Source organism: Pseudochaenichthys georgianus, chromosome 21, assembly GCF_902827115.2.
Source record: "Pseudochaenichthys georgianus chromosome 21, fPseGeo1.2, whole genome shotgun sequence".
Taxonomy (NCBI): Eukaryota; Metazoa; Chordata; class Actinopteri; order Perciformes; family Channichthyidae; genus Pseudochaenichthys; species Pseudochaenichthys georgianus.
In genome coordinates, this window is record NC_047523.1 from 33,591,178 (window position 1) to 33,606,258 (window position 15,081).

Consider the following 15,081-nt stretch of genomic DNA (forward strand, 5'->3'; position numbering starts at 1 on the left):
TAACAAAGCATGCGGCTCTGACCGAATCACTGCAGAGCACCTTAAACTGGCAAGCCCGAAGGTTGCAGTTCTTCTTGCCATTTGTTTTACCGGCCTCATGACTCATGGTATGTTGCCAGACTCCATGTTGACGGTTACCTTGGTCCCTGTCATTAAGGACAAAGCGGGCAAGGTAGGGAGCTTGGATAACTATAGACCAATTGCTCTGGCCAGTGTGTTATCCAAAGTCCTGGAAAGAATTTTGTTGGATAGACTATGTTCTTATTTATGTACCTCAGATAACCAGTTTGGCTTCAAGGCTAAGCATGGTACTGAGCTATGCATCTATGCTTTGAAGGAAATGGTAGAAACATATAGAAGACAGAATTCCACTGTTCTGATTGGTTTCATTGATGCCTCGAAGGCTTTTGACCGAGTTAACCATCATAAACTGTTTTTAAAATTGAGACAAAGAGGTGTGCCTAACAGTATAATTAGGATCCTGGCTTATTGGTATGCCAACCAGAGCATGCGGATCAAATGGGGGAATGCAGTCTCGGCGCCATTTGGTGTTGGTAATGGAGTCCGCCAGGGGGGGCTCCTCTCACCGAGCCTTTTTAATATCTATATGAATGATCTATCGGATGATTTAAGTGTCTGTAAAACAGGGTGTGTGATTGGTAATGTGATTGTAAACCATCTTATGTATGCCGATGATCTGGCAATTGTTTCTCCTAGCAGTGCTGGTTTTCAACAGTTGCTAAATGTTTGTTCTGATTACGGAGTCAAATTTGACGTTAAATACAATGCTAAGAAGAGCGCTGTAATGATCTGTAGAGCAACAGGGGATAAGAACCTTTGTTTTCCAACATTCTATCTGTCAGGACAGGTGCTGTCTGTTTGCTGTAACACGAAGTATCTGGGACACATCATCACAGATGAAATGGCTGATGATGATGACATGTATAGACAGCGGCGTGTCTTATATATACAAGCCAACATGTTGGCTAGAAAATTCTCTTGGTGTTCAGATAAGGTTAAGGTGAACCTCTTTAGAGCGTATTGCACTCCTCTCTATACTGCCCCCTTGTGGGTCAAGTATAAGAAGGCGAGCCTCCGGAAGCTCCAGGTTGCATATAATGACTGTTTGCGTATACTGCTTAGAAAACCAAGGTGGTGCAGTGCAAGTGAAATGTTCTGTAATGCACGAGTCAACACGTTCCATGCTCTTTTGAGAGGTCTGATGTACAAATTCATCTGTCGATTGAATGTTTCTCATAACTCTGTCATTATGCTGCTTTCAAATCCGTGTCTCAGTGCTGTACGATACCAGTCACCTCTGTGGAAACATTGGTATGGCTGCCTTTTTTTAGTTTGTATTTGAGTGTTGTATGTTTTGTAATAATGGACCAAGAGTCTCTTTAAATAAAGATGATGATGATGATTAGTAAAGCTGGAAGGACACATGTATTGAGGTTTTAGAGAAGGAAACAGTGAACATGACTGTCAGTGTGACTTAAAAGTGGGTGTTGAAGGTTGTGCTTCTTCTTTGAAGTTCACACAACGACTCAGTCCATTGGCAGGTAGTCAGTTCAGCCACTTCCTCTCAACACGAGAACATTAAGAGTGAGGCAATCCGACACAACCAGGACAGAAAGACACAAAGAAAAGCTTCAGTTTGTGCAGAAAGAGTCATGGACGCCCTGAGGTCAGGTGTATTCCTGCTGTTTGTCCTGCTGCCTGTCGGCTCTGCGGGTAAGTTCCTCAAATACAAAACCTTTTACATGCGAGTTGGGGTCAAATGTTTGTATATGTGATCGAGAAAATAAAACACCCAGCTGGCATTTGAAAACAGTCACTAAGTGTGAAGAGACTCATTTTAAACCAAACTTGTATGCATTTTGAATGATGTCGTGATATCTTCCGTAACACGGGCCTTCTCTGCTCGGATAGATGAAGACAGAGAGATACCAAAATATCTGATATATGTGTTGCAAAAGAGTCACAGATGATAGAAGATATTTTTCCACACAGCATCATCTTGTGGAAAAAAGTAGAGCCGTTTGAGGTTTTCTTACATGGTAAGGTAATGAGAGAAATGTTTCCATTCAATGTTATGAGAACAGTTCCTTATATTGGAAACAAACATACATGATGTATAATCTTGCTGTTTATCTATGAGGAAAACTGATCTGATAATAAACATGTTTTTTCCTTTTGTTTTTAGAGGCTCTTTGCTGACATTATATTTCTCAGACGCTCATGAAACGTGATTTAGAGATACATGTTAGTCTAGTTATATTTAAATGTGTGTCTTTATATAATTCATCCCATAAAATTACGCATCAACGCGCTGCCTATCTTTCCTGAACTTGAGAAGTTTTCTGTGCATGTGATGTCTCCCAGGCTCTCCCTTTCATGTCGTAGGAGGGTTGTGAACAAATATTTTCTAAGTGATCAAAAAACACTTTCAAGTCCTGTCATGTATTTCATTCAGATACATCGTGATGAAAGGATTAACAGGAAAGCATGAATAAATAATCTCCCATCAGAATATACTGAGTGGGAAAACAGCAACATTTAATTTAGTTTTCTACAGCATTAAAACTCCCTCTGAAGTCAAACACACTTTACAATGTGTAGAAGGAAGCTGCCATAGAGATATGTAGGTTTATTTTAACACTGCATATTTGTGACCTTGTAACTTCCTGAGAGCCACAATTGCTTAATTTTTCCATTCGTACTCGCTGATGATCTGTCGCTAAACACAAAGAAATGCATCGTCCATGTTTACGATATTCACCAGGGTGTGTGAAACAAGCGCTATGAAGTGTTTAAGAACATGTGTGAAGTGATACCTTCAAAAATGAAGCACATTTTTACATGAAATAACATCTTTAGATCCTGAAAGCAGTCTCCTTATTTTTTGCCTTCAATTACTGTATATTAACGATGTTAGCCGTAAGTGATTAAATATTCATAGCCAAGACTACATCATTATTTAATCGACTGGAAATATTTTAGAAGTAGTTTACACACATTACTCAAGATTCAACCTCACACTATTTTCTTTACTTGAGGATTTGCAGTCGAATTTAAAATAAAATAAACAATGTTTGGTTTGAACTTCAATTGAGAAGTTAAAGGATTAGTTTGACATTTTGAAAATACAATGACCTTCTTGATGAGTTAGATGAACAGATTGTTCCTAAACTGACTGGCTTCTGGTTGTAGCAGAGATCAAGCTTGTATTCAATCTGCACGTTTCTGTTAGAAGAGCATGTAAATGTATTTCCCAATTTGTCAAATGCCAACCAATGGTCAAACTCACAATACCTGTTTTCTGGTTACTACTATTACTGGTTTTAAAGTTACCAAACTAAATGAAACAACATGTCTATTTGTATAATGTGTGTTTAACCAAGCTTACCGGCTGTAAGATGTATTATCATTTTTTTAACAAACAGATATTAGAGGACGGTATCAATTAGAACAAATGTTTTAAAGCACACATGCCATAATATTTCTACCCCTAAGGGAAGTTTTATGAATTTTATAACCAACACAGTCATGTAATAATTCTTTATTAATAAATTGCATAATGAGATATCTTAGTATAATTAATGTGTGTGTTAATGAAGCATCTTCAAAATCCCCGCACCTGTATAAAGAAATATCTCTCTTGTTATATTTCTTTTATTTGGGTTTGGCTTGTTGTTTTTATTCGATGTGTTCCTATCATTTTACAAATGTTTTTATATACAGTTTTATTTGATTACTTTTCTCAGGTTGGTAACAAAACGATCTCACAATAAATGTGTTAAAACATTATGTAAGTATGTTGTAAAAAAAACGAAAGAAAACAAATGAAAACAAACTGCAAGGTGGGCTCAGCAGGTCATTGACGGCAATTGTCGAAATTCTCCGAAATGCTTATCCCACCCACTCAGCAACAGTTATTACACACTTGTCCTGTCTACAGCTAAAAAATAATCTAAAAGTAAGACATGTGACAACTTCAAGTCAATGTAGACATCAAGATGTGGTGATAGCTTCATTTAATCCCCACTACTGGCGTGGTGCTCTCACGTTATGGCTTCTGTTCCGACCGCAGAGCGAGATAAACGGGCCTCTGACAGGAAGTGCTAATCTACCATACCAGAGATATGTCGTGCATTACTTCCTGTTTCAGGGGTCTTACTCAATCATGAACTGCTTCACTATGGGGCTGTTTTCCATCCCATGTTGCTAAATGGATATCTTGTATGCCATCTAACACACACACACACACACACACACACACACACACACACACACACACACACACACACACACACACACACACACACACACACACACACACGCACACACACACACACACACACACACACACACACACACACATACCATGTATACATCACTTCAGGGGACATTACATTGACTTACATGCATTTCCTGGAGACTTATCCTAACCTTAACCATAACCAACACATGCCTAACCCTAACCCTTAACCTTAACCTTACCCTAAACCTAATCCTAACCAAGTCTTCACCCTAAAATGAATGATTCCCCTCATGGGGACCTCCAATTTGTCCCCATAAGGGAGGCGAGTCCCCACACGTGACTATGTAAACAGATGTAGGTCCCCACAAGTATAGTAATGCTAGTCTCCACATACACACACACACACACACACACACACACACACACACACACACACACACACACACACACACACACGTTAAGACCATGTGTCGTACTTTTCTGAAGTCAGAGGAGAAGTAAACACATAATTGTACTCATGTTTTAAAGTAATTATATCATTATAAAGCATGTCCAGTGGCAGACCTTTTTACATGTGGGGTACCAAATAATGTAAGCACAAATTTGTCACAACACCCAAATAGGGCTCTCCAATACACTTATAACAAACAAATACACAAGAATACTTATTTATTGTTCACATAAATGAATGCCTATACATCATTTCAATTTCCCCTCTGGTTATAACATGTCTTAAGTGGAGGGAAAAGAACACAAAAATTATGTGTTGAAACCCCTCAGAAATGTGTTAGTTTAATATTCATGATGTTTTTCTCTTGTGTTTGTCCTGTAGAGACGTTCTCCACTCACCCTCACATCTGCTACTTCCTGGATGCGTTTCTGACCATTTACTGCATAATTGCCACCGGGCTCTTCTTCAAGGAGAAGGTGAGATAAGTTATTAAGCAAGATATTAATAACTTGTCAGAAACATTACCTGATACATTTTGTAATAACTTATTATCAATCAATCAATCAATCAATGTTTATTTATATAGCCCAATATCACAAATGATACATTTGTCTCAGTGGTCTTCACAGTGTGTACAGAATATCAGTATGACAATACGACACCCTCTGTCCTTAGACCCTCACATCGTACAAGGAAAAACTTCCAAAGAAAACCCAGTTTAAAGGGAAAAATGGGAGAAACCTCAGGGAGAGCAACAGAGGAGGGATCCCTCTCCCAGGACGGACAGACGTGCAATAGATGCCGTGTGTAAATTGAAAAGATAATACATTTGCAACATAGGTAGTCCAAATGTTTGGAAATGCATGTGTGTATAATAGGAAGATGAATCCACGAGGATATCCATCCAGGACCTATGATCCAGGACCACAGCCACGACTCAAGATCCAGCGCTCGCGATCCAGGACACAGGACCGCAGGATCATCCATGACTCCGGATCCCAGCGTATATAGACACCAAAAAGAAAGACATTTGGGGAGGCTGGGTTAATCGGAACATGAGTGTACACGGGTATAGACAGAGAGAAGGAAGAAGTAAGATGTCCCCCGACAAACTAAGCCTATATCAGCAAAACTAGGGGCTGAATCTAATCAGCCCTAACTATAAGCTTTATCAAAAAGGAAGGTCTTAAGCGCACTCTTAAAAACGGATAGGGTGTCTGCCGCCCGAACACAAACTGGAAGCTGATTCCACAAATGTGGAGCTTGATAAGAAAAGGCTCTGGCTCCCATTGTACTTTTAAAGATTCTAGGAACAACCAACAACCCTGCATTCTTGGAACGCAATGCCCTAGTAGGACAGTAGGGTATAATGAGTTCTTTAAGGTAAGATGGCGCCTGCCCATTAAGGGCTTTGTAGGCGAGAAGAAGAATTTTAAATTCTATCCTGTGTTCTATAGGGAGCCAGTGTAAGGCAGCCAGAACAGGAGTAATGTGGTCCCTTTTCCTAACTCTGGTTAGTACACGAGCCGCAGCATTTTGAATCAGCTGAAGCGACTTGATTGACTTCTTGGTACTCCCTGATAATAAAGAGTTACAATAATCCAGCCTAGAAGTAACAAATGCATGGACTAGTTTCTCTGCATCGTTTTGAGGCAAGATATGCCTGATTTTTGCAATGTTACGTAGATGGAAGTAGGCGGTCCTTGAAATTGATTTTATGTGGGCGTTAAAGGATAAATCCTGATCAAATATAACACCAAGATTCCTTACAGTCTCACTGGAGGCCAAATTAATGCCATCCATAGTTAGTATGTCTTTAGATAATTTGTTTCGTAGATTCTTCGGGCCAAGTACAATAACTTCAGTTTTGGTCGTGTTTAACATCAAAAAGTTTAAGGTCATCCACGTTTTTAAGTCCTTAAGGCAGTCTTGAATTTTATTTAGATGATTAATTTCATCAGGCTTGATTGATAAATATAGTTGAGTATCATCCGCATAACAATGAAAGTTTACAGAATGATTCCTTATAATATTGCCTAACGGAAGCATATATAATGTGAACAAAATAGGTCCGAGCACTGAGCCCTGTGGCACTCCATGGCTAACTTTGGTTTGCGTGGAAGATTCATCGTTAACACGTACAAACTGAGAGCGTTCAGATAGATAGGACCTAAACCAGCCTAAAGCAGTTCCCTGTATGCCAACTAAGTGCTCTAGTCTTTGCAATAGGATATCATGGTCGATAGTATCAAATGCAGCACTAAGATCGAGCAAAACAAGAATAGAGACAAGTCCCTTGTCTGAGGCTATTAGAATATCATTTGTGACTTTAACCAGAGCTGTCTCTGTGCTATGATGTGTTCTAAAGCCAGACTGAAAATCTTCAAATAAATCATTGTTTTTTAAGTAATCACACAACTGTTTTGCGACCGCTTTCTCAAGAATTTTTGAGAGGAACGGAAGATTAGAAATAGGTCTATAGTTGGCTAAAACCTCTGGATCGAGGTTGTGCTTTTTAAGAAGCGGTTTTATCACTGCTACTTTGAATGATTGTGGAACATAGCCTGATAATAAAGACATATTCATAATATTTAATAAAGAAGTGCTAATTAATGGAAAAACTTCCTTCAACAGCTTAGTTGGAATTGGGTCTAACATGCACGTTGATGGTTTAGAAGAGAGAATCATTGAATGTAATTGTTCAAGGTTAATGGCTGAAAAGCATTCTAGTTTACTATCTAGTGTAATATTAGAACTTACGATTCCGGGAGCTGTTGATAACACTATACTGGTCGAAGGCAAGAGGTCATTAATTTTGTTTCTAAGAGTAACAATTTTATCGTTAAAAAAGCACATAAAATCATTACTACTGAGTGCTAAGGGAATAGAAGGCTCAATCGAGCTGTGGCTCTCTGTCAGCCTGGCTACAGTGCTGAAAAGAAATCTTGCATTATTCTTATTCTCATCTATTAATGAAGAGTAGTAGGCTGCTCTCGCTTTACGCAGTGCTTTCTTATATTCATTGAGAGTAATATGCCAAATTAAACGGGATTCTTCAAGTTTAGTGGAACGCCATATCCTTTCAAGTTGTCTAGACTTTTGCTTTATTTTGCGGGTTTCGGCATTATGCCATGGAGCTAATCTATGTTGTTTTATTTTCTTCTTTTTCAAAGGAGCAACAGAGTCTAATTTTATTCGCAGCGCATCTATAGCACTATCAACAACATGATCAATTTGGGGTGGTGTACATTTTGTATAAGTTTCCTCCCCTACATGCAGACATGCTATCGAGTTAAGTATTGGTGGAATCTCTTCCTTAAATGTGGCTATAGCACTAACAGATAGGTTTCTGCTGCAAGAGCTTTTGACTAATGCTTTGTAGTCTAGTAACAGTACTTCAAAAGTTACTAAGAAATGGTCGGATAAAGCAGGATTATGCGGTTCGACTAATAGTTGCTCAATTTCAATACCATAAGTCAGAACAAGGTCGAGAGTGTGATTATAACAGTGGGTTGGTTTATTTACACTCTGACAGAAACCAACAGAATCTAATATAGAGTTAAATGCAACAGTAAGGCTATTTTTATCATCGTCAACATGAATATTAAAGTCACCTACGATAATTACTTTGTCTGTTTTAAGAACCAAAGTTGATAAAAACTCAGAGAATTCTGATAAGAATTCTGAATAAGGACCTGGTGCACGATACACTGTAACAAATAAGATTGGCTGCAAAGTTTTCCAGGTCGGATGCGTAAGACTAATAACGAGACTTTCAAAAGAGGTATAATTACATTTTGGTTTAGTATTGATAAGTAAACTTGAGTCAAAGATTGCTGCAACTCCACCTCCTCGGCCCGTGCCTCGAGCAATATGAGTGTTGACATGGCTGGGTGGAGTGGCCTCATTTATGCTGACATATTCTTCATGTCTCAACCAAGTTTCAGTGAGACAGCATATATCAATATTATAATCTGATATTAAATCATTTACCAATATTGCTTTAGATGCTAGAGATCTTATGTTTAAGAGACCACATTTAATCTTCCTGTTTTGTTGCACTGTAGTAGTTGTTACATTTACTTTTATTAGGTTATTATGTATGACACCTCTATTAGGTTTTACCTTAAATTGTCCTTGGGCAGACACACACACCGCTAATATTGGGTATTTTATTGGGTTCGGGATTCCTATGGGTGACTGCCTAGGAGAGAGCGCAGAGAAGCGTGTAAGACTGCGACTCTGCCTCCTGGTCTCAGCTCCAGTTTGTCATGGATTACGTCCACAAAGCCCTGAAATGTTTGCCGAAATGAGATCTGCACCTTTCAAAGTAGGGTGAATGCCGTCTCTCTTAATCAGACCAGGTTTTCCCCAGAAGGCTGTCCAATTATTTACGAAGCCCACATTGTTTGCTGGGCACCACCAAGACAACCAGCGCTGAAATGATGACATGCGGCTATACATGTCATCATTGATCAGATTGGGGAGGGGACCAGAGAAGATTACGGTGTCCGACATTGTTTTAGCATAACTACACACCGACTCCACATTAAGTTTGGTGCATTCTGATTGGCGTAAACGAACATCATTACCACCGACGTGAATAACAATCCTACTGTATTTACGTTTATCTTTAGCCAGCAGTTTAAGATGCGCCTCAACGTCGCCCGCTCTGGCCCCCGGAATGCATGTGACTGTGGAGGCTTCGGTCTCTAAATTCACGTGTCTCATAATAGAGCTACCAATAACCAGAGTTGGCTTCTCAGCGGGTGTCTCGCTGAGTGGGGAATATCTGTTAGATACGTGAACGGGTTGGTGGGGACCTGCGGGTTTCGCGTTATGCCCCTTCTGAACAGTCACCCAGCCTCCCTGCTGCTCGGGAGTTGCCGGGGGACGGCTAAGAGGAGCTTCCTTTTGCCGGTCCGCACATGCTAACATGGGCTTTACTTTAGCTGAGTTACTTTCTAAGATGCGGAGCCGGGCTTCTATGGCTATGATTCCCGCCTCCAACCTAACAACTATACTACATTTAACACATGTATCCTTACCAGTAAGGGAGGCCGGGAAGTAACCAAACATGAGACAGGAAGAGCAGGAAATAGCACCAGAAGGTGGGGAAAGAGCCATGGCTAGCTATCAAGCTAAAGTAGCTACCGTTAGCAAACCCGAAAAGAGTGTAGGCAACTGTGGAGTTACAGTCGCTAAGAGAAGGAGAGTTGTGAGTGCTTAAGCTGTAGTAACGTGTGATTACAACGTCAGGCAGTTGCCGTGATCAAGAGTTTTAAAACGATCGATTAAGTTTAAGTTAATAAGCTATCAGCAACAGAACAGGCACACGGGATACCCGGAGATGACAACAACAACCGGAAGTTACGACGTGCAACGTGCTCACCGCAATAGGTTCCTCCTGTGGTTAGGTGCTTATTCATTTAAAATTCTGCCAATACTTTATTTTCTTTATCATTTAATCTTTTATTTATTTCTGTCTATTAATCTTGTATACACATTTTCTTTCATATGTTGTCTTGTCTACCCAACAACCTGAAACGCCACTTTAAAACATTAATAATGGTTTCACATAAGGACAAGCAACAATTTATCACAATGAAGAAAATAAACCTTGAGAATAATTGTCATTTTTTGCTAAATAAATACACCTTTGTAACTTGTGATGGGAGTTAATAGTGATTAATCAATTACTTGAAATAGTCATGAGGTTGCAGACTTCTTATTGGATGTTTTAATTTGATAAAATGCTGTTTTTTTTTCTCTGTGTAGTTTTCCGCCTTATCTCTGACTGATGAAGAGCCTGTAAGTCGCCATGTTTTCCTTTTATTTATTAATAATTGGTTGATATAAAGTATATTGATGTGAGTATGAGTGTTTTTGCTTGATGACTATCTCACTTTCTTGTGTATTTCTCACCGACTAAGAAGGGAGATAAGGCATGCATTTACCAGGTAAGACGAGCTCTCACACTGGATGAACAGATGAGGTTTAAACTCACTGCTCAGCTTTAACACATTTATTTACACTTTTCTCCTGCAGGAGCTCGACAGAGTAAAGGATACAGATGCTTACGATGTGCTCCAACCATCAAAAGGGAAAAAAGTAAGCAACAGAAGACTTTTGAAGGTCACTTTTCTGTCTCTGCTCGGTCCTAAACTGTCAATCACTGTGTTGTATTTGATCTTTTCTAGAAAAAAGCTGCCAAGAAAAATAAATCTGAGGTAAGAAGCTTAACTCACTCACATAAATGTCAAACATAATAAACTCTCTGGATGTAGTCAGAATAACAAGAAACAGGCAAGGCAAATGGTTTCCTTTTACAAATGTTACAAAATAAACTGGTCTAATAATAATAATAATAATATTATAATGATGAATACAGAATGATGTTAAACTCTGTCTCTCTCCTCTACAGTCGACCCAAGGTGTGCCGGATAAAGATCGCTACGAGTCTCCGGTGGCCACAGCTCCCCACGAGTCCTAGATCTGAAACAACTATGCGATCAAAACATCGACTATTTTGATGATCAATGATTGTTTAAGTGATAGATCGAGAAAGAAATGCAAAACAGTTCTTTACATGAAGCTTCTCAAAAAGGATGATTGTGTTATTGTGTAGCATTTACTATTTTCTGCTTGTAGCCTAGCGTGATAGCACAACCCAGTCTCATGACATTTCGTGTTCACCAACACGATTTTTAATCTATTGATTCGTGTTCACCAACACGATTTCCCCCTTTTTTTCGTGTTGCACAGCACGATTTTAAAAGCAATGTATTTCTACCTATGATTTCTACTGGTAATGTGTTTTGTGTCTGCAGTACGTCTTTTTCTCCAGTCGGGTCGTGGAAGACCGGAAGCTGTGTGGTTCATAAAAACATGTTCTTACTCAATATCAAGCCACAATTATTGCTTTTATTTTAAATCGTATAATTTCTGACTTTTGTTGCCGTCTGTGAGGAAAATAAATGGGGCTCAGAGCCTCAGGATACTGAAATCTGTATTTTTAAATCTTTCCTTCTAATTTGTTATTCTTTTCAAAATAACACACAATTATCCTTGCTTTTATTTATTGGTTTAATTGCATAATCTCAGGCTTTTTTGGCATCGGTCAGGAACTGAATTTCAAAATAAAAATAACCGGAAACAGACGTAGGCCTATAAGGGACATTTCGAGCATCATTGCGATTGTCAACATTTCTGAGTTTAGGATGGCCGAAGACACTACACTACCCATAATCCCCAGCTATCGTTTAGGACTACAGTCCCCGTGATTAATCTTCAAACTCTGGGATTGGATGTTGGAGTGGCAGTGTGCCAAGGTTACTCCGAGCGTCAAACAGCTGTTTGAAATGGAACGAAACCACGCCAGACTATCCAAAACTGGAATCGAACACCCCTCCAGAACTACACATGCTGGCTATTGTCTTTCGCAAAATGTTCTATGGGACGTCTCTACTGAACGTTTTCGATTTTCCCACAATTAGAAGTTGCCAGTATTAAACACATTGGTGTTATCAAATGTAAAACATTTAATTAATAAATGGGTGAAAATCGCTTGTGTCCATAATGGGCAGCATTAATATATACCCACACGACAGCTCATTGTTACTTTGTAATTCTACTCCACTACAATTCAGAGGTTAACCTGGTATTTTTACTCCACTGCATTTATTTGAGTTACTTTGCAGATTCTGATTAATTATGTGAAATATAAACAACCCTTAAATCAGACTTTAGTTACACCTGAGTAAAATTCAGGTAAGGTGATTGTCAAGTGCCAACAATCAGGAGAGATATTTGATAGTTGGTGCTTGAGAAGACTAAACATGTATCTGAAATTGACATGAATGGAAACGAGTAATAAAGTATATTCATTACTCGTTATTCTCTACTAATAGTTAATTAAAGACTGTATATTATGGCTATTTTGCACATCCCTTTCAAGATTTCAAGATTTTCAAAGGTTTATTGACATATCATACACAACTACGGTGTAGTTATTCAATGAATGAAAAACTTGGGTCACAGGTCCCTCAACAGTGCATTACAAGACATCTATCAATATGTGTGTACCTCCACCATTACACTGTCATATTCTGCACATTTCTTATTCTATCTACATACATAAGAGTATAATTAATGTGTATAATATCAGTTAAAATAAGTGCTTCAACATAGTTAACATTGCAGGAAAGCAATATATTAGACGTTAAGTACTTTGTCAGGCTTAATATTTATCTGTAGATAGATACCCCCAAAGTTTTTTTCTTATTTAAAAGAAGACCTTAATCTGTTATTTATTTCTGGAAAATGTTGTGCATAATCAGTACTGTTTTAAGCTGTACTATCTCAACACATTTTAATAGATTACGTTTTTTTAAATATGGGAGTTGTGTGTTCATATTTACCAACACCACAGACTATTCGTAATACTTTTTTTTGGGATGTTATTATTTTTGGTAGATTTGTTGAGTACGTGTTTCCCCATATTTCGGAGCAGTAGTAAAGGTAAGGGAGAAATAGACTGTTATAAAGAGTATCTTTTCTTCAAGAATGTTCTTAGTATGATACAAAATACCTATTGTTTTTGACAGTTTAGTCTGTACATAATTTATATGGTGCTTCCAATTGAGTTTTTCGTCAACAAGCAGTCCTAATAATGTACATGCACCAACTTTTTCTATCTCTGTATTGCAAATCCATATAATGCAGTCATTTCTACTCTCAGACTTTGTACTGAATAACATGTCATTTGTTTTGGCCACATTAAGGGATAATTTATTAACTGCAAACCAGTTACATAGTATTTCTAATTCTGCATTCACAATTTTAACAAGATCGCCAAGATTATGATGGGAGCAGAGAATTCAAAGTTCAGGTTCAGCCTCAATATATTTGGAGAGAATTAAAATGAGCCGTCTTTATTTGTAGACAGCCAAGCCCCCTCCTGTGTTCGCAGTGGCGTTTTTATATGTACAAAAGTGGTGGGGCACAAAAAACTTAGATGTCTATATATAAGCTTCTGCAGTAAGGTTCATGGCTGGTGAGGCACTGGCACTGACTCTTCAGGTTTACAATATTATATTTTGACCTAAATCAAAATATAATATTATTTTCAAAAGCTTTTTTTGTTTGATGCTTCAATTAATTTGAAACAGACAGTTCAACAAAAGGATACCCAAAAAAAGTAATTTTATCATTTAAATATTGAATTGTTCTCTCTTAGTAAGATCCCATTTTCAATAAAATTGCCACAAGTCCATTTGCCTATCCTTCTGGACAAAAATCTCTATTACTTTTTTGTAAAAGTCCTCCTTATCTTCTTGTAGTTTCAAAAGTCTATCATAAATCTATCGATTAGATTTAGAAAATTATAAAAGTAGGGTAGACATGTGGATATTATCCGGCTGAACAAAACGTGCATTTATCTAACAGGTACGTTTCCCACAGATCTTATTTTGAGCTATTTTCTAAAATCCTATGGAGAAATCTCATTGCTTTTTTGTGGAGGGAACCCATGCGCAGCTTACTTCCTGGTTTTAGGACGCGTCTCTCTCCTCCTCTTCACACACCACACTTTTCGCGGCACACGTACTTACAGCCAATCAGCTCTGAATTATGTGAGATGACGTATGGTGGGGATGGCAGCTCTATGCCCCTATGGTCATTATTTTTTTGCCACACACATTAAATAGGAAAATACTCTGAGCATGCGCAGTGTCGTTTTTATAGTCACCGTTCACTTAGACAGTGAGAGGGAGGGGCATGATCGGGTTTTGTCCCACATGGCTCTAAACAGCTCAATAGGCACACACTGTAGACACTAATTACAAGAAGACAGACTAAAACAGCAATGTACAGACGAATCAGATGATTAAACATGATTTTAAAATATATTTATTTATTTATTGTGTGGCACAGCCCCACCTAGTGTCAGCAGAAAGTATTACAAATAATGATTACAAAAAAATTTCGTCTGAGGAAGATGAAAAATGTAAATTAAACATTGTTGAGAAAATGCTGCATCTCTTGCATTTATTGACATAGAGGAGCCTTATTTTTTACCTTTTTAATATCATTTTTTGTAATTTTCAATTGCTTGGTTTTCGGGGAAATTAGCCTGTTTTCCTATTAAAGTGTAACAGATTGATGCATCTCCACAGATCATCTTAAAGGCTTCGGAATCCCCCCCATTGTAGTTAAAAACCTGTCTAAACTAGGGCCCCCAAAAAGCTAGAAACGGCCCTGTGTAAATATAACCTATCTATGAATTAGATCAAATGTAAAAGTCAGCCGAATTAGTGTTGATACTGCAAGGAGACGTATTGTGTGAAGAGAAATTGAAGATGTTGTT

General features: G+C 38.3%; 1 protein-coding gene across 2 annotated transcripts; it reads left to right on the forward strand.

The window, feature by feature from the left end:
• Positions 1 to 1,500: 1,500 nt before the first annotated feature.
• On the forward strand, positions 1,501 to 11,617 carry cd247l (CD247 antigen like). 2 transcript variants are annotated; one of them, XM_071207086.1, is made up of 7 exons: positions 1,501 to 1,734; positions 5,097 to 5,191; positions 10,494 to 10,526; positions 10,649 to 10,675; positions 10,764 to 10,826; positions 10,916 to 10,945; positions 11,140 to 11,617. In XM_071207086.1, the coding sequence occupies exons 1-7, from the start codon at positions 1,674 to 1,676 to the stop codon at positions 11,206 to 11,208; spliced, it is 378 nt and encodes a 125-aa protein (XP_071063187.1). In that variant the 5' UTR covers positions 1,501 to 1,673; the 3' UTR covers positions 11,209 to 11,617. The 2 variants fall into 2 exon arrangements, with proteins under 2 accessions (XP_071063187.1, XP_071063186.1); XM_071207085.1 differs by having other exon boundaries at positions 10,652 to 10,675; positions 10,764 to 10,825.
• Positions 11,618 to 15,081: the final 3,464 nt, after the last annotated feature.

Excerpts from the sequence above, each read along its gene's own strand:
- cd247l (XM_071207085.1), top strand. The coding sequence starts at position 1,674 with ATGGACGCCCTGAGGTCAGGTGTATTCCTGCTGTTTGTCCTGCTGCCT. Across the intron at positions 10,527-10,651 it reads CTCTGACTGATGAAGAGCCT|GGAGATAAGGCATGCATTTA; the intron begins GTAAGTCGCCAT and ends CCGACTAAGAAG. Across the intron at positions 10,946-11,139 it reads CCAAGAAAAATAAATCTGAG|TCGACCCAAGGTGTGCCGGA; the intron begins GTAAGAAGCTTA and ends TCTCCTCTACAG.